Below are 18,344 nucleotides of genomic sequence, written 5' to 3' on the forward strand. Positions count from 1 at the left end.
AAACACTTACATAGCATTAATCATAGGCACTGTTTCTAAATCTATTATAGATAATCATCCATTCATTCATTCACTCTTCACACATACACTATGATATCCTTCAGACAAAGAAACTGAGGCAGGGAGGTACAGAGAGAGTTGGTGGTTTGCTCAAGGCCAAGTATGCCCAAGCGTGGTTCCAAAACCATACTCTGAATGGCCATAATACATGGACTCTCAAACATACATTGACACTGAATTCAAAGGGTCCTTAAAATATCATTCCAGGATTTCCCAAGCCCAGTTAAAGAGGATCATGGTTTTGCATATTATTTTCATGTATGTGCTTAAAATATGTAGTCTATAATGAAAGAATTTTTAAATTTAATTCGTATTTTTTTAAAGATTTTATTTATTTGACACAGAGAGAGGAAGACTGCAAGCACAAGCAGGGAGGAGGGGCAGAGGGAGAAGCAGGCTTCAGGGAGCCTGATGTGGGGCTCAATCCCAGGACCCTGAGATCATGACTGAGCCGAAGGCAGACACTTAACCAACTGAGCCACCAGGTGCCCCTTAATTTGTATTTTTATTGCAAACTTGAAGTGGTAATTTACTGATATTTCAATTCTACTTTCTAGGGTTGGCCCCTTAACTTCCCTATTTTTTATTCTGTCTCCAAAATTCCTAAGCCGGAAGTATTTTTAGACATAGAAGAGGCTGAGGGACATGTAAGAAAGGACAGCAACACAATTAGAAGTCTGTTGGTTTGGTAAATTCCCACAAATTCTAGTTGGAAGAATTGTTTTTCTTATAGCTTTTAGGCAGGGTTTGAAAGAAACCATTCTAGGAAAAGAGTTGTGTACTATTTTATTAATAACCCTTAGATAAGATTTTTTAATATTCTATAGAGATAGGGATCTCTTCCATACTTTACACATTCGTGGTTAGGAATTTTTCCCAATGTCTATTTTAAATCCTTCCTACATAGCAAGTTAGCATTTTTAAAAATTTATTATTATTATCACTATTTATTTATTCTTTTTTTTTTTTTTTTTAGAGAGGGAGAGAGAAAATCTTAAGCAGGCTCCACACCCAGCACAGAGCCCAACACATTCTTGATCTCACCACCCTGAGATCATGACCTGCACCAAAATCAAGAGTCGGACCCCCTTAACAAACTGAGCCCCTGGGCACCCCAGCACATTAGCATTCAAAAGGAAAACGGATTTGAAATGACACTTCCATGAGCTCTCTTACACACTCAACTGCCTTCTGAGCTGTTCTTGTAGTATAAAGAGTTCCCACCCATTTTTGAATGCAGATTGTATTCCAATAAAATGGCAACTACCCAATTTTTTCACTTGAGGTCGACTTGAACTCCACCTTGTCTCCTGGAAATGGGAAACCACCAAAGAAGATTTATTCTTATTATACCATTTCCAAATTACGTGCCTTACAATTCTGCCCTGTCGTGTAGGCAAGTGTCTTCTGCAAAAAGCTTGAGCTTCAGAGATCCTTGTGGAAATCGCTCTTCGAAAGCCAGAAGGGAAGCGCCCTCGTACTCTCAGCTTTTTCCATCTCACTGAGCGGAACAGGACGAGACGCGAGGCACACATGCCACGGAACTCAGCGCGGCAACATTTCGCACATGCTCCGTGTGGCTGCTGCTGTCCAGAGATCCATGCGTGGGACTTGGTGGATCGGTCCGTGATACTGAGGTGTTGAGGGAAGTGGAAGGGGCAGCGGTGGCCAGGGGAGACAGCCGCTCAACCTTTTCCCTCCATGCTTCTTAGGTACGCTTCCCAAGGCATTTGGAGATGGCTGCACTTCACCAAGCTCAGGGAGCCTTTCTGAGAGCTTTGTCAAAGGCCTCCATGTCACGGAGCAGGGAAAGAAATGTGCCTCCACCTGAAACTAATCACGTCGTTGGTCCCAGATGAGAAAACGTCTGCCGCAGAAAGAAAGAAGTAAGAGTCTTCGGGGATCCTTGAAAGACTATGAGATCCACGGAGAAGAGAGCAGGCTGGAGGAGGCTGGCCCCCATCTCTCTCCAGCTCCTCTCCCCAGGGCTGCTCTGGCAGCAGAACCAGATGGAAATGTCACCTAACGCAGAGTGTTTTATTCATCCTGGTCTACACCCCTGCCTTAGACAGTGAAAACTCCTTGGCAACACCAGGCAGACAGAGCTTCTTTTCATTTTTAATTGAATCCTAAGAGGTATATATTTTTTTCTAGAGGTGCCAGCTTAAAGTAATTACTAGAATTCCCAACTGGGCTAATCAGCGATTCATAGAAAATAAGATGGAAGAGAAGACCTTACCCAATGGGTTTCTGTCATTCTGCTTAGAAGGCTCTTGCAGTCCAGGGCAGTGATCTCCATTCTTGGCATTGTGGACTCTCAACAGGAGCTTCGAAATAAATCCCTGCCCCAGGAGGGAAGAGAAGCTGATTTCCCTGCCTGGGTATCTCTCCTCTTATGACCAGACACCTTCCATTTTCATCAGCTGTTTATCAAAATCAGATTAGTGAAAGAATCATCCAATCAGCATTGTGTATGCCTGTCTCAATCTTGAATTACAAATGACTCTCTCATGGGCTGCTCGAGCAAAGTACTATGACCTACAGATAAACCAGGCTTTGTATTTCCTGTACCTTGTCCTGAACTTACGATTCCCCCAAAGACAACAGTCATTAAGTCTTGTTGATTATTGATCTGAGTAAGATAGGTGAGGCCAGCTTCATGGGGGCTGTGGCTATGTGGGTAAGAGAGTCTATCTTTGTGATAAGTCATAAGTCACTAATGGGTTATTTTGAGCTCTCCCAAGTGGAAGACAATGGAGCATTTAGTAGGTTGTGCAGTTACGTAAGACATCTCTTTCCAAACAAAGAGGAGGCAGGATACCCAGCCAAAGGCTTGAGCACAGGAGGCTGTGTGGTCTGGTGGTTCCAGGGAGAGATGTGGGGCCAGGCCTTCCTGGGTTCAGCTACCAGCCGAGACTCTGACTCAGGGGGAGCAGAGCCAAGTCTCTTGGCTTGAGGCGGATAGACTATAAAACCCAGGAGAGAGAAAACCGCAGGTCTGTGCTCAAGGACTCTGGGGGAAAAGCACATTTTGGAAATTTAAAAAAAAAAAAAAAGATCACCCTGTTAAGTTACAATTTGGGACTTTTTCAACAAGAAATGAGCATTTTTCTTGCTTATTGCCTGACACGTCCTCTTCTGGGCAGCAGCGTGAAGCCAAGCCAATCTCTGAGGGTGTTCTGTGTGGGATGAATAGAGAAGCCCGGGGGTCTGAGCAAAGTTAGTCAACCTTGGTGAGTTGTCACAAGTAATGCTCAGGGAGCCGGGCACTAGGGGCAGAGAGGTTCTGCATGAATTCTTCCCACCACCATCCCCCCTACTTTTTTTTTTTTTTCACTTATTTACTCATTCTGCCTTCCACAGTAAAATGCCCTCTGAAATCGTGGGAGGAAAAACCCCTTCTCTTAGACTTCTGGATGCTTCCCTTTAACCAGTTTGAGCCGAGATTTGCTCAGCTGTAACCAGCAGCTTGTTCAGCTGCAGACCCACACAGGTTCCCAAGCCTCAGCCGGAGCTGGGGCTACTGGGAAGTGTTCTCCGAGTCTCACCAGCTCTGTGACCATGACTCTTCTGGTCAGACAGAGTAGGTGGCTACCTACATGACTGAGTTTGAAGGACTACTGGGCGGGTCCCTCTCCCCCATCATGCCTCATTTTTCTGGACCTGAAAAGCTTTCTGATCTTTAGGAAAATCCTACTACAAGGAAAAGAATATTTATGGGGATCTCCCTACTTAAGGTTTTAACCTTGAGCATTTGAGTTAACAATACTTGAGTTGATTGTCATAGAAGTGGGACAGGGGATGGGAGAGGGGCAGATTTTACTGTGGGAGGAGGTGGGCGAGGGGCAGTGCTCTCTTTGGAAGGGCAGAAAGAGCCCAGGAGAGGAGAGACATATAAATCCCAGAAATGGATGTGGCCTTCTTGGTCACTTTATCCAGAACTGTCCAAAGCTATTTTAAAAATCTGGTGGTAGGTGGGTGTGAGGGTCACACCAGGATGGTTGCTCTTCCTCTAACTCAAGCTAGGCCAAATAGAATCCAGGTTTTCACTTGAGATTACCTTATCTGGATCCCAAATATGTCGATGATGTCATTCCTCCCGCATTTGCCTGAGTGCATATTCCCAGCCATTGGTTAAATAGCCATGTTCGGTGTTCCTGGGCCTAAGCTTCCGTATATTAAAATACAGTAAGCTCTCTCTCTTTTTAATTGTAATCTAGAAAAAAAATAATAAAAACTTAAAAATCGACTCTGGTCCAAAAAGGTACCTGAGGGGTCATTGTTTATTTTGTAAGAGTACATGAATTCTATCCTGAGTGAAAGAGTAATTAAAAATAATCCACTGAGGGGCGCCTGGGTGGTTCAGTCGGTTAAGCATCTGACTTGATTTTGGTTCAGGTCATGATCTCAGGGTTGAGGGATTAAGCCTGTGTCAGGCTCCATGTTCAGCAGGGAGTCTGCTTGAGATTCTCTCCCTCTGCCTTTGCCCCTCCCCCCCACTCTTTGTCTCTCTCTCTCTCTCTAAAATAAATAAATAAATAAATAAATAAATAAATAAATCTGAAAAAAAATCCATTGAGGCTAGTGACAACTTTTTTTTAAAGTTATTTATTTATTTGACAGAGAGAGACACAGCGAGAGAGGGAACACAAACAGGGGGAGTCGGGGAGGGAGAGGCGATGTGGGTCTTGATCGCGGGACCCCGGGATCATGACCTGAGCAGGAGGCAGACGCTTGATGACTGAGCCACCCAGGCACCCCGAGGCTAGTGACAACTTTAATCACATAATTTTCAGACTCTATTTCTTCTGTCTCTGATAATTCACTGTGGCCAGCACACCACGTTCAGGTCTTCCCTGGGTCACCAGTAGTCCATAAAACACGTGCCTAGGAAGATGTAGGGAGACCCGTGGGGAGTGGCTTGCATGAGATGACAGGCATCTTCTCTGCTCAGAAGTGCCACGGCCCCTGTGGGCCTTGAGAGTCATCCTCTTGCTTCCCATAGTTATACCTGGTCAGGAGAAGATAACACAGTGTGCGCTGCTGAGAAAAGGGGGCTGGACAGAAAGTCAGAATCAGCAGAGCACCCCACCCAGAGAGAGGTGTAGTCCTAAATCTCCAGGTTCAGAGACCCTGGAACTGCCCACGGACATCTCACTGTTCAGCTCCCTCATCAGGCATTAAGCGAGCTGCCTCCACATTTCCTGGCAGCAGCAGGTAGGGCCAGACCCCCTCTTGGAAGCCTCTGCCTCCTTCTCCAGCAGGCTTCCGCGTGGAAGGGGCGGGACCAGCGCAGGTGCCACAGATGAATCTCCAGGCCTCCGCATCCCCCCTGCACCAGCCAGAGGGCCTTGTTAAACAGTAAGACTTCATATCTCAGCTGAAATCTATGTATTTGGATTATGGCCCTAGTATCTGCTTTTTCCCAAGAATAACAGAGGAGTGTATGTCCCACATCCCTTCGATTAAAGGATCTTTCTGATGACCTTCCCAAACAAACAACAAAAAAAGACTTCCTCTAAGAACCCATGCTTTGGAAGGGATCAGTAAACATATATAACTATGTGTTGGAAAGAAATGAAAGAACGAGTTGTTGTCTCCAAGTTGGCATCCCCATACATTAGTTTCATTTTTTTTTTTGCCTACAATCTGCATTTTAAAAGTAAAACACCCAATATTGGTCCTGTACTTCATAAAGACTAACTTATAAAAGATGAATCTGTCAAATGAAAAAAATAATTTATAACTATTATGAATTACAAAGAGAGATAGACTCTATCAAGGGAGGAAGTAGATTTCTAACTGTATGATTTTAATAACCCGCAACAAATTTAAAGATTCATATGAATGTTCTCTTACCCAACCTGGAGAATGAAGCTTTAGGTGGTATTTACTGACTATGCTCAAAAATAGACTTTTTTATGATTCTTGAATGAGAATCAGTGGCCCACGGAGTCAAGCATACCAAAGGTGGTTGATGGTTGGTTTTTAAATAAATGAGGGGTTGTACATCACAACCTAAAATACAGGGGACTGATAATGTACAAAAGCTCAATAAAGTTTCACTTTAAAATGTTGGGGTGAAGCACGCTTCTATCAAACTAAATTCGAAGTGACACGAAAATCAGGAGAAATGCCTCAGCTTCTGCTTCTCCCTGAGAGAAGATTAGAGAGAAGATGGCCCCATTTGGGAAACACCCAGCTGGGTAAACCAACAAATAGGGATCCAGCGAGCACATCATTCCGTGCGCTGTCCATCATCAGTAAGAGTTGGCACTATCTTACTTTAAAAGCAGAATTTCTGTTGGCAGCCCCTTTGGTAATGTTCCTGGTTTATAAAAAGGGAGCCACAGAAGGGGATAGCAAAGCAGAGCTATGTTTCTAGTTGGACGTGGAGACAGGTGGGGCAGACTACGCAGAACCCAGCTAAGGATGGAAGAAACCAAGTGTGTCTTAAGCTCTCTCTGAACCAGTCACTTTGCTAAGTGCTATTTCATTTAACTTTCCCCAGGGTACTGTGAGGCGGTTATGTTTTTCTCCACTCTGTAAATGAGGGAGCTAAACATGAAATGGTTTGTCAGAAGCCACACAGCCAGAAAGTGGCTGTCAGATTTCCACCCCTAGGACCTGCAGCCCTAACACTAAGGATAGGAAATCCACCTCAGAGAGTGTATCCTAAGTCATGATTCCATTTTCCTTCCATTCTACAAGCTTTTCTAACTCAAATAAACAGAAAGGACCACTGCATTGTACGGTATCAGCAACTATTTAAATTGCCTCAGAGTTCATAAGAAGCAGTCCTTGCATTCAGATTTGAAATGGAATTAGGCCATCTATTTTTCTGTATAATTAAATGTAGGATATGATTGAACATGTGGAACTCAAACATGTATTCCTTTCTCTAGGCCAAGCTTTACTTGACATTAATAGATATAAATTAAGAATCAGCATTCCGAGTACTTTCTGCAAGATTTTTTTCAGCTCCGGCTCTCTCCGGCCCAGGGAGCATTTATAACCTTGACTTCCACAGTGGGTGCCCTGTACCAAAATAGAGACAGTCACTGGAACAAAGGAGTCAAAATGAACATTAGTTCTCATCTATCCCCAAACCGGAACTTTGAAGCAAACACTCATCTGAGAGATTTTATGTATACAAGTTCATGTGTAACGTACTTCAAAACATCCAAACAAGGTGTTTTCAGAGATTATGAAAATTTTATTAACAAAGAAAATCTGCATATGTGCATCCTGTTGAAAAACAACCACCTCAAACATGTAGAAAGCACTTTGTTTTCTAGTCACTGTTTCATCAACACCAGAAAAATGCAATCCCAACACCAAAATGCAGACCAATATTTTTGAAGGGGATAATAAAGTACTAGAAAATCAGAGGAAAAGAATCAAGGCATCCATTTCACAGGCTGAAACACTGAGTCTTCAGCTAAACAAATGTTTCCACTGGGAGTCAATCTATTTGGCAGCAGCTCTTTTTAACACTGTCCTGAAGACCCAGTGTACATCCAGAAACATGACGGAGGTCTTAGAGTACAGTAAAAACTGACAGCCAGCACGACTGACAGAAGTTAATGGCGACCTAGCAATAGCTCAGAAGCAGTCACTAGAAAACGGAAAGGTGGGCTTCGTGACAGGATAGGATTGGTTTTTCAGGGCAACTTCGAAGTTTGTTCCTGATTAAATAACCGCCCCACCGTTGTCCTCCAGAACCTTCCTTGGATACCCTCTACCCCCCCTTTACTAAAAATCTATAAACATATTCCAGATACAATGCATGCAAGGAGGGGAAGAACGAGAGTATTTAGAGATTCTCATGTCCCGGCTGTGAATAGAACACACACATATAATGGGTCCTCCCTGTCAGAACCCCTCCAAAGAGATCACATAGACATTTAATTCAAAGAGGGGGGAAAAAGTCAGGCCTGTTACTTGACTACAGTTTCTAGGGCCTGGCGTAGCTATATTTTTAGGCTTGGCTCCAAGGAGCTGCCTCCACAAATTTGGACAGAGCGAGGGAGGCACAGATGGTGGTCACGTGAAGGCACAGACCGATCGAGTGGGCTCGGTTACACAGTCTGTACATTTAGGCTGCTGTATTCCTCCTATTTCAAGTACTGCCAAGTCTCGGCAGTTTCCCCTCTTTCCAAAGTCTTGATTCATTTCATTCTCCTGAAGGAGGTGGAAGAGGAGGAGGGTTGCGCAAATCTTACTGTTTTATGGTTTAGAAGAGACAGTCACCATCTTGGCTCCTTGTCAGTTTTTAAATGTAACATTTTGCTAAGTGTAAAGCTGTGTATCTGTTCCTTTTCTGTTGCCGTTATTGTAACTTCAATATTTGCAAAACACAACCTCAAAATACTTTAAATCCAGCGCAAAGCAGTTTGTTATTCATGCAACACATTTCTTACATGTATCAATACTCAGTGAGTTCATAGCACAGGACTCCTTTCTTGGTTTCTTTCCTGTTTTATTTGTTTGTTCCTTCTTTCTCTTATGATTATTTCTTTTCCTTCGGAGATCTAAGAATGATTTAATTACACAATAGCAAAATCCCCAATTTACATATATGTATGTATGTTTGTATATGTATGTATGTGTGTGTATATATATATATATATATATATCCTGATTATTATCAAGGTTATGTCAGTCCTGCCTGGTGGCACCATTTAGAAAAAGAAAGCACATAAGCTAAAGTTTATTCTACCCTTTGAAATACCTTGTGAACCGTTTGTAAAGCATCGAGAACCTTAGTGATGTGTAGAATTTTAATTTTTCTAATATAAAAACTGTAGTGTTCACTATAAAAAGTTGTTGAAGGAAGTCAAGGTGTGCTTCCAGGGGTGCCTGATTCATAGCAATTAGCATTCAATCACGAGTTTCTCACTCTTTACAGAACAGCTACAATATTTCAGATTCGCAGCCATTTTCTTCTTTACTTAGGAAACTGTCCAAATCAGAATGGACACAGTTACTGGTATTATTTTTTTAACAGCGCACAGAGTATTTTTCAGGTCGTCATCAGGATGCTTGGTGTTCACTCACTATAGTTTTTGTGTGTGATCAAACCTCTGCCCCCAGAGTCTTATCCACTAAGCCCTCCAATGTGAATTCTTGGCCTAAGCTCGTGTGCAGAAAGGCCGTTTTTAAAGCGAGTCAATACATAAAAAAGATTTTCACATCTGTTAATCAGGTGTTTTATCTAGAGAACATAAAAGCTACTTACAATCCTCCAACTTACCAACTTAATGTTTTTCTTTTTACGTGGATATTTATATTGTGTAGAAACGGACACTACTGTCGCAATCAATGGGATTGTTCGACTATCTTCTAAGGCAAACAAGAAAATGCTTTCCTTTTAGGTTTGAATTTCATGACTAGCGGAGTCTATCAATAGGCAATGTGGAGAGGCAAATTCATCTCCATTATTATCTTGAATCTCTGATTTCAATAGAGCATGCTAGTAGAGAAAGATCTTGATAACATTTATGCTGCACGAATTTGCATTCTGAGCTCCGTACTTAAGACATGAATATTGTTCAGAATTTGATAACGAGAGAGAAGACTCCCATCATAGGGTACTTGTGCTTTTTCTCAAAGTCGCGGTAACTTAAAAACAAAACAAAATAAAAACTACTTTCCAAGTCAGCGGGCAGATGCTCAGATCAGGACTTCAAAGCAGGAGTTCAAGTCTCTGGGTGGACTGTGCATAGAAGTCAATAATAGGATAACATACCAGATACACTTTTATGAATGGAACGCATCCGCATTCCCGATCTTCCTCAAAAGAACTTAGCTGCCAAGACAGATACTTCACAACATATCACAAATGTGCTATTTGTACAAACATTGCCCATTACAAATGCTCTTGTTTTTGTTTAAATGAGTATTTTTAACCTGAGCTATTAATAAAAAAATTTTCTCTTCTCCCTTGTAAAGCTTGGCTTTCAGAAGAAAGAATCTTTAAGCCTCCTCTCTTGTGAGAGTAATTTCTCTGATGGTGCTATGTAAGAACAGCCAGGGCTCATTAAGTAGGCTTCGGAGCATAATTATAATTAACAATTAGGTAGAAATTAGTTTTAATGATTTGTTTTAGATGATAGAATAGAAGCATAATGTAATTATTTTTGAGCCTTCTACATCATTAAGAATACAACTACCACCAACTTTCAATTATTGAGAAGCAGACAATCATCCAAGCATTTAGTAAGGGATCCACTTGCAGAGCCAAACTAAGGGTGCTGAGGGGAAAAGGGCCTCGGCCCCAGTCCGGGTGTTTATAATTACTCAGCCTTTGTGAAGTCTCTTCCTTTTCTACTCAGCTCCTTCAAGCTGTTTCATGCCTTGGAGACATCTCTACCAGGGAAAATAGAGAGACTCAACCTGGCTGTTCAGCTCTTCCCCCACCCCCTGCCTTTCTCCAAGACTTAGTGGCGATAAGGGGGGGGTGTGGGTGGAAAGTTCTGGAAAAGATGGCACAATTTAGCAAGTGGGCCTGAAATGCCAATTCACACTATAAACTGAACTCACAGGAAAGAAGAGTGTACAAATGATGAATAAAATGAGGACAGGTTTCCCCCATTATCCAAAAGTTTGCTTTGTGCCAGCCACTCTGCTTTACAAAATATCCACGTGAGTCCCAGTTTTCCCTAACCGGAAGAAATCGGAAGAATTTTCGTTTCTACAAAACAACTTCTTCGCTTTACACCATTTCGGTTTACGAAAGTTTGCATGGGTGGGAATGCTCTACTTTCAGAAAGCGGGGGAAATCTACACGAGGAGTAAATTCCAGGCGGCAAGGATAGATGCATGCCGTTCTTTCCCTGTTCCCTGTTCCTTTAACGTCCCAAAGTCAATTTGGATCTTATTTTCCCTGTAAGAGTTTTTAAAAATACTATAGAAACGTGATGAGATGCTTTTATTTCCTGAAAAATACAAAAATATTCCTTTAGAACAGTGACTATTAGTTATTACTGTCAAATGTTTTTTTCCTCTCTCTCTCTTCCTCTCTCTCTTCCTCCTTTTTCTCTTTTTTGACCTCAGCTAGTCACTGGGCTGATTCCTCTCCCACCTGCAAGCAAGAATGCTAGACCTTTTGCTGCCGGCCTTCGGAAGCCGTGAGGGAGCACATTCTGACACCGACGTAAAAAACCTGGTACCTGTGTTTCCACATCACGAAGCAGGCCAGCAAGCACAAGAGTCCACAGAGTGAGTTAAGAATCATCTGGATGAGTAAGAACAGTTTGAACGTGCCCGTGATGCTGGTACAGTCGGTCACATCCCTGTACACAAAGGTCCGGCTGAGGGGCTCCACGGAGGGCAGCTTGCAGTGGCAGGCGTCAAGAGCCCACCCGCAGGAAAACTGGGTGAGCTGCGAATAGTGGTGGGCGGCAAAGGCCACGGCCAGCACGCAGACTGTCAAGCCCCCGGCACTCAGCAGGAAATACAAGAGCTGCGGGAAAGCAGAAGAGAACATTGCCAGTTACAAAGAACATTGGATGACTCGTGACAAAGCTAATTCATCGAAGCTTGCTTTCTCTTCTCTCATCAGGAAGGTCCTGGGGAAGGTCTCTTCTCGCCTCAGAAACGGAGTTGCCAAGACAGAGGAATGGTTCCATGTTGATTTGATAGTGAGCAGTCCTTATGCCCTGATCCTACGTTTATTTGCCATACAGATGTCGGGTGCTTTTCATACACTGAGCCAACAATGTTAGCTTGATTGTGGGATATTTGTGGATGTGGATACCAGTTTAGGTGACTCCCAAGCATGAGAGCCATCCCTGAAAGGCAGGCTGTGACTGTTTTTGACCTCAGAAACTGCTCATCTCAAGACTGCAAAATGACTGGGAAGTAAAGAACGCGTTTCTGCAATGTAAACACTGTGTTGGCCAGAATTGGCAGTGATTGATCAACTGGGTTAATAAAAATGACAGTGTTCAATATAGTGATTGTCAACCTGTGTCCAGGAATGCCAGGATCTGCCGTCAGAGGTTGCTGGGAAAAAAAAAAATTATGGTTCCAGAAGGTAGACAACTGGATGTCAGTTTCATCACCTACAAGTCCCAACCCAAGTCTACCTATAACCATGTAGTTCCTGAGCATAAAAATAAACCTTAAATGGCCCTTCAGCTGCCGAGAGATTCTGAACACTGTTGGCTTATGTGATAGCCTTGTGATGGAAAAGTCAGGTTCAAGATCTAAACTCTGCTGCTAAAGAAACCATGGAATCCCTGAACAGGACATTTAGCTTACACATGAAATGTGTTGATCAAAAATTGTGAGTGCTTGTTGAAACAGTCACAACATAAAGCATTTTATAGAACAAGAAATGTTCCTGGGATGGCACTGACCTACTGGAAACATTTCCCTTTATGGTCCCACCTGCTGAGGGTCTAGATAAGGAACAGAGTCCCTAGCTGTTGGAACTAGTGTACTGAACCCAGTTCTTTGTGTGAGATTTGCATACCACCGTCAAAAGTTTCTTGTAGAGCAGTTCTGGTGAATGTGAACTCCTCAAAGTAAAAGTAGTCCTACTCATGTCCAGGTTCAGATTAAAGTAGCCCTGAAAAGATTATGCACTCCCTCCACTTCCAACGATCTGTCATGTAATTTAATTTAAAATAAAAACACATATCTAAGGTTATAAAACATGGGTACAAAAGTCCTCCAAATGAGTGATTCTCCACACGGTGACAATTTCAAGTGCTTTCAAGTCTTAAATATAGAATACTTAAAAATGTGTTGTTTTTTTTTTTCTTTCTTGTGTGTGTGCATGTGTGCTGGTGCCCTAATCATGTGTCTAGTTTGCCTGAAAGCTTGACTGACGGCACAGGAGGAAGGTGGAACTCACTGGCTAAACCATCTTGTCTTAGCATGTCTACACAACCAAGGAGTGCCTAGCTTCTCTGGATCTTCCCATCAAACACATCATAAACACACACACTATTCTTCCTCTTCAAATCCCTTGAAGAACTGTCAGTTGGAACCAACGTGTTTCATCGGCAAAACAGTTTATTGCAAAGTCTTCTATCTCAGGGACACAACAAGGAGAACTTCTATTTAACAAGTTTGGTCTCCCTTGGAGGAAGGGAAGCAGATAAATCCAAATGGGCACTGTTAAAAATTTAAAAAGGAAAGATTCAATGTGTTATATTGAATATATCCCCTCCCTAAATTTTCAGTGGCCATATTTTCTGCAAACACTATACTGCTCAGGCTAAAGAGTGTGAGTTTATTTTTGTGGGACCATTGGGGCAGAGTATTTGAAATATTCTGGGTGCTTCTGAAATCTTTGGGCCTGATGATCGACTTCAAACTCCTGATACTAAGAGCCAGGTTAAAGAGTGACCACCGGAGCCGTGTTTCCAGTGCAGGCAGCATGGAACTGGGAACTATTGGCTTTGGGGATGTGGGTACATTGGTGCCTTTACCAGCAGGGAAGGCCCAAATTAAAGGGATAATTTCCCACCTGAGAGTCATCTGCTTAGTAGAATGCCCCCAATTGGAGTTTTGTCTGCACATTTTATTGCCATCAATGATGGAACTGAGGAGGTCTTGCAATAACACTACTACCTCCAACACACACATACATCCTTAGCAGATTTCTTTAACATTCATTGGGACAATATTTTGAAGCAATGAAAATAATCCCTCATTCTCAGTCTGCAAATAACTCGAATGGTTGCAAAAATATTATTCTCTCATAATCCCAGAAATCCATTTGCTGAAATGAGAATTTTGCCTATTTTTAAAAGATCACCTTTTGGCTTAGATATGAACAGATTTGCCCGAGACATTTAAGAAGTGTCCCGCAGGTTGATGGTTACGAGCATAAACTGGAGAGCCAGGCTGTCCGCATTGGAACCCTGATTCTTCCCTTCTTAGCTGCGGACCTAGGGCAAACTAATCAATCCCGTGTGTACCTGTATTTCTTCGCCTTTAAGCTTGGAATGATGATCATAATAGCGCCTATGGTCAGAGGATTATTATAAGCATCAAAAGAGTTGATATCAGTAAAGGGCTCAGAGCTGTATCTAGTACATAGCAGCGCCACTTAAGTATTTGTGAAATCAATAAGCAAATTACTAGAGATGGAAAGAGCTGCCAATTCTCAAGACTCTTAAGATATCAACTCTACTGGCTTTGTCTTATTCTGTCACGTGGGAGTAACAGTGCATACTTGGCTTGTAGAAAGGATGTAAACATTTACACAAACACTGGGCTTGCTCAATCTTAATTGAGCATCTTAAAGATGCTAGAAGCCAGCGAACGCACAAACAAAAGCCATGCCCCTCAGCCCCTTTGAATATGAATGCATTTTCATCGGGGCGTATCTCACACACTGTGATTCTGCATCTCCCACCCCGTGAAAACATTAGGCCAGTAAACGGGCGTGAGCCACAGAATCAAATTTCTTATCCGTTTTAAGACATAAATACATATTCGATCCCTGCTCCCCACCAAGCCTGTGGGCTACCTCTGCAGCGCTGTAGAATTTTCCTTCACGGCTTTTAATTCATCTGACAGCAACAAGCTTCTGGGTGAGAATCTGTAATTTAAAATCGAGTGGCTTGTTTTACCTACACGGCACGAATAAACCATCAATGAAAGTGTTTACGATGACCTTGGGAATGCGAGCAAATATATCTTGATGGAAGCAGGGCCCGGGACGCATCTGTCTTGCCCGCGTCAGCCCGCGCGCCGGGCGCTCGGCCGCCGGCGGGCAGGGGGGGGCCGAGGCCCCCCGCGCTTATGTAACAGCGGCGCCCGGGCGGGCTCCGCTCGCTCGCGGCCTCTAATTGGTACCCGGCTGCAGCCTCAACGCTCGGCGGCTTGGGGAGGAGGGCGGTTTGGCTTCGATTTAATTACCTTCCCCGGTGGCAGGCGCGGGGAGGCCCCTGCAGCAGCGGCGGCAGCCCGGGGGCCTCGTGCCCGTGGGCACGAGGCGACCGCGCCTTAAATGCCCTCGCGGGGAACGCGCCTGGGAGTGCTGCCAAGCACATGAACCCGACACGTTTCTGAAAATCAGCCAGGTGAGCCCCGAGAAGACAGGGCCACGAGGAAAGGCAGGAGGCCCAATCCCGGGCCCAAGGGGCCCGCCCAGGCCGCGCGGGCAGGGCCAGGGGGGAAAGAAGGAACGCGCCGGCGGCGTCGCGGGGCCCGCCCGAGCGCGGCCAGGGAGGACTGAAGTCGCCTGAGGTGGAAAGCCAAGTCCCATAGCCATTGTCTCTAAGAAGAAGGGAGCGGGGCGCGCACACGCGCGCGTGCGTGCTCGGGCTGCAGAGAGCCACGGTGACCCCCCGGGGTGCCTGCCCTGACCGTGTGGGTCTGCAACAGGAGCGGAGGAAAAAAAATCTCCAACAAAGCTTAGGCCTGGGTATCAATACGCAGGCACTCAAATGCGGTTACGCTAGTGAGAAACATCTCCTGAAGATGCATTTCGTGCCTTCCCTTCCCCCGCCCCCCAAATGGTGTGGAGGCACAAGTAAAGTCCGCTGTAACTTGTGCCTTTGGAAACCCTGGAGACTGACTGAAGCTCATTTTAGACCTGAAGATAATATAGCAGGCGCCTTAGAGAGCTGACAGAAAGCACCACTAAAGGTCACATTCAGGAGAGGAGAAAAGTGCCTCTGTATTTGTCAGTGTCTGTCACAGGTTGGGGGGAAAAGGTAGCTAATGAGATCTTCCTAGTGGGGAATTCTCAACCTAGCTGACACTGGCACTGACATTTTTATTTTATTTTATTTTTGTCCTTGCTCCTTATTTTAAGTGCAGGTGTTGAGATGGCTTTGGGGGTCTCTGTGAAGCTGATGCCGGTGCTTCTGCTGGGTCATCTGGAGGGGAAATGGGGGCATTTCACATAAGCTGATGAACCTAGCAGAGAGCACTTTTTTACCCTAGTGAAAGAGGTTCCTGTACTTCAACAAGGCATTTCTTACTAGGCTTTCTGGCTTTTTTTTTTTTTTTAAGTCATCACTAAGGCTTGCTGTGTTTAGTCAGACCTCTACAAAAAAAGTAAACATGGACTGATGTCTGCTCTATCTGGCCTTCTTTTAAGGAACACCCTCAGAAAAAGTAAAATTTCCAAATGTAGGCACAGCCATGAAATTATATCAATTTTTTAAAATAGAATCCCTTATTTTTTTTTAATTAGAAAAGTTATATCTAACTATTGGAGAACACTTCAAAATTAGAGAAAAAGACTACAAACTGCAGTTGTCTTCCCACCACTCACAGATAACTATTTTTTTCTATGCAGAGAGCTATTTTTTTTTATATCTGTAGGATCACACCATATATTTTGTGTAGCCAGCTTTTGATAATAATGTGAACATTTTTATTCCATTAATTACTCTTTTACAACATGATTTAAATATCATGCATATAAGCATTTTGCTTTTTTATGTCAACTGCTTCAATTATACTACAATACAAAATATCTCTTCTGCATCTTCCTAATTTCTAAATAAGAGCTGACTTACTCTTATGCACTATGCTTTCTTGTTTGAACAAAGAAGTATCCAGTTGTTATGTGTTTTGTTACAAAAGAAAAGTAAACAGTGTGAATGGACCAAAAAAAAAAAAAAACCCTCAACAAACTAACATTACAGAAAGCGTTTTGTTCTCTGCTACAAGTAGTTGAAAGAAAATGTAGGAATTTGATTTCTACTAGCTCTGATTGCTGAGTTGGGTGTTTATCTCCCTAAACTCTAAAAGGGTGTGTCCGTTTCCCTCTGGAGCAGATTCTACTGTGCAGTGAAAATGCTGTGTACTTGAAATGGTTCCAACGAAATGCACCATCTTTAACAGAGGAAAAAAAAAATACATGCATGGGAAAGACACACACACTTGTTAAACCATGCATATCCCTCCTTTCCCCCCCTTTACCCTCAGACTCTTGGCACAGATCATCTGGATGCACCCAATGTACTTTTTCTGTCTCAGTGATCCCACCTACAGGAGGAAATACACTTAGACCGCCTCCCTATTAAAATATTCTAAAAACCCCCAAGATATGGAAGTGGGCACTAATAGAGACACCTTTCCCTGGCCAAGTGTTTTGTTGAACTGATGAATTTTCAATATTCCTTGTAAGGACACTGAAGGACAGATTTCATATGCTCTGTGCCAACCTAGTGCATGGAAATTAAGACTTAAAAAAAAAATCAGCATTACCTTTGGGGTCTGGATGAATGCCGTCCTAAAACATTTTTTTGGCCTGCGTAAAAATGCAATTTCTAGAATAATCTGATATGCAACCCCTTAAAAAGCATTCTTTTATTTTGTACTTGTGGGTTTTTTTTTCTATGTGATGATAAAAGAGAAGGAAAAATGACAACTTACTTTCATAGCAAACTGGATACATGTCCGTTCGTCAACTTGATATGAGACACAAAGCATAAACAAACCAAGATAGGCCACTAAGCAGACCTGCAAGGGAGGACATGGACGAAAAGGGTGTTATCAGGGTCAGTCATGCATCCTAATGACATCAATCTCAGTGTCTTTCACCAGTAAAAGCCTTGTTATCGAGACGCTCATTTCATTTACTTATCTGTATGTATTATTTCTTTCTCGGCTTGAGGAACAGAGTTTTTAAAATAGTAAAATCAGTTTCTTTCAATTGAGCCAGTATTTATTAAGTCCTTTCGATGTGCCAGGTGCTGTACAAGGTCCTTTAGAGTACACGATGATGAATAAAATTTCCTCAACCTCAGCGAGTGTAGAGTCCAGTCGAGGCCAAGATAAGTGCCCGCACTATTCTAAGACAGGGCATTATATGTTGAATGCTATTCAGAGAAGTACAAAAAGGGGAAAAAATAACTGAGTTGGGCAATTTAAAAAGACTTCACTAAAGAGGTGGATTTGAAATGGTCCTTGAAAGGGATGATGATAATGATAATGACTGTGAACGTTCACCGACAACTGACTTTGTGCTGGCGATCTTCTAAGGGCTTTGTATGGATTTCCTCGTGCAATCATCACAAAACCCTAGGAAGTAGGTGCTGTTATGATCCTCATATTATAAATGAGGAAACAGAAGCACAAAGCTAGTAAATAATGAAACCAGCACTCAAACGAGGTAGTGGGGTGAACAGCACAAGCAATTGCACAGAGGTAGGCTGGGGGGCAGGGGGAGTAGCAAATATATACCTGTAGTTGAAATAACAAAATATAGAGCAGAACAGTAAGTTAAAAATCTAGGCATACAGGATTGATTTAGGAAGTAATAGGACTCCCTTGAAATTTTTTGACCAAATGACATGATT

General features: G+C 43.0%; 1 protein-coding gene across 10 annotated transcripts in view; it reads right to left on the bottom strand.

The window, feature by feature from the left end:
• The window catches only part of SSPN (sarcospan), a 250,908-nt gene that overhangs the window by 128,824 nt on the left and 103,740 nt on the right, over window positions 1–18,344 (bottom strand). For 8 of the 10 annotated variants that reach the window (XM_027593403.2, XM_027593406.2, XM_027593404.2 and 5 more), the window contains 2 exons: window positions 17,419–17,505; window positions 7,256–11,527 (listed from right to left, as the gene is read on the bottom strand). In XM_027593403.2, coding sequence (XP_027449204.1) covers window positions 11,162–11,527; window positions 17,419–17,505 — 453 coding nt within the window. In that variant the 3' untranslated portion in view covers window positions 7,256–11,161. Of the gene's footprint in view, window positions 1–4,950; window positions 5,072–7,255; window positions 11,528–17,418; window positions 17,506–18,344 lie in introns of those variants that run through there. The other 2 variants (XM_027593399.1, XR_003519865.1) reach the window with 2 other exon arrangements.

This window comes from Zalophus californianus, chromosome 9 (genome assembly GCF_009762305.2).
Source record: "Zalophus californianus isolate mZalCal1 chromosome 9, mZalCal1.pri.v2, whole genome shotgun sequence".
Lineage (NCBI taxonomy): Eukaryota > Metazoa > Chordata > Mammalia > Carnivora > Otariidae > Zalophus > Zalophus californianus.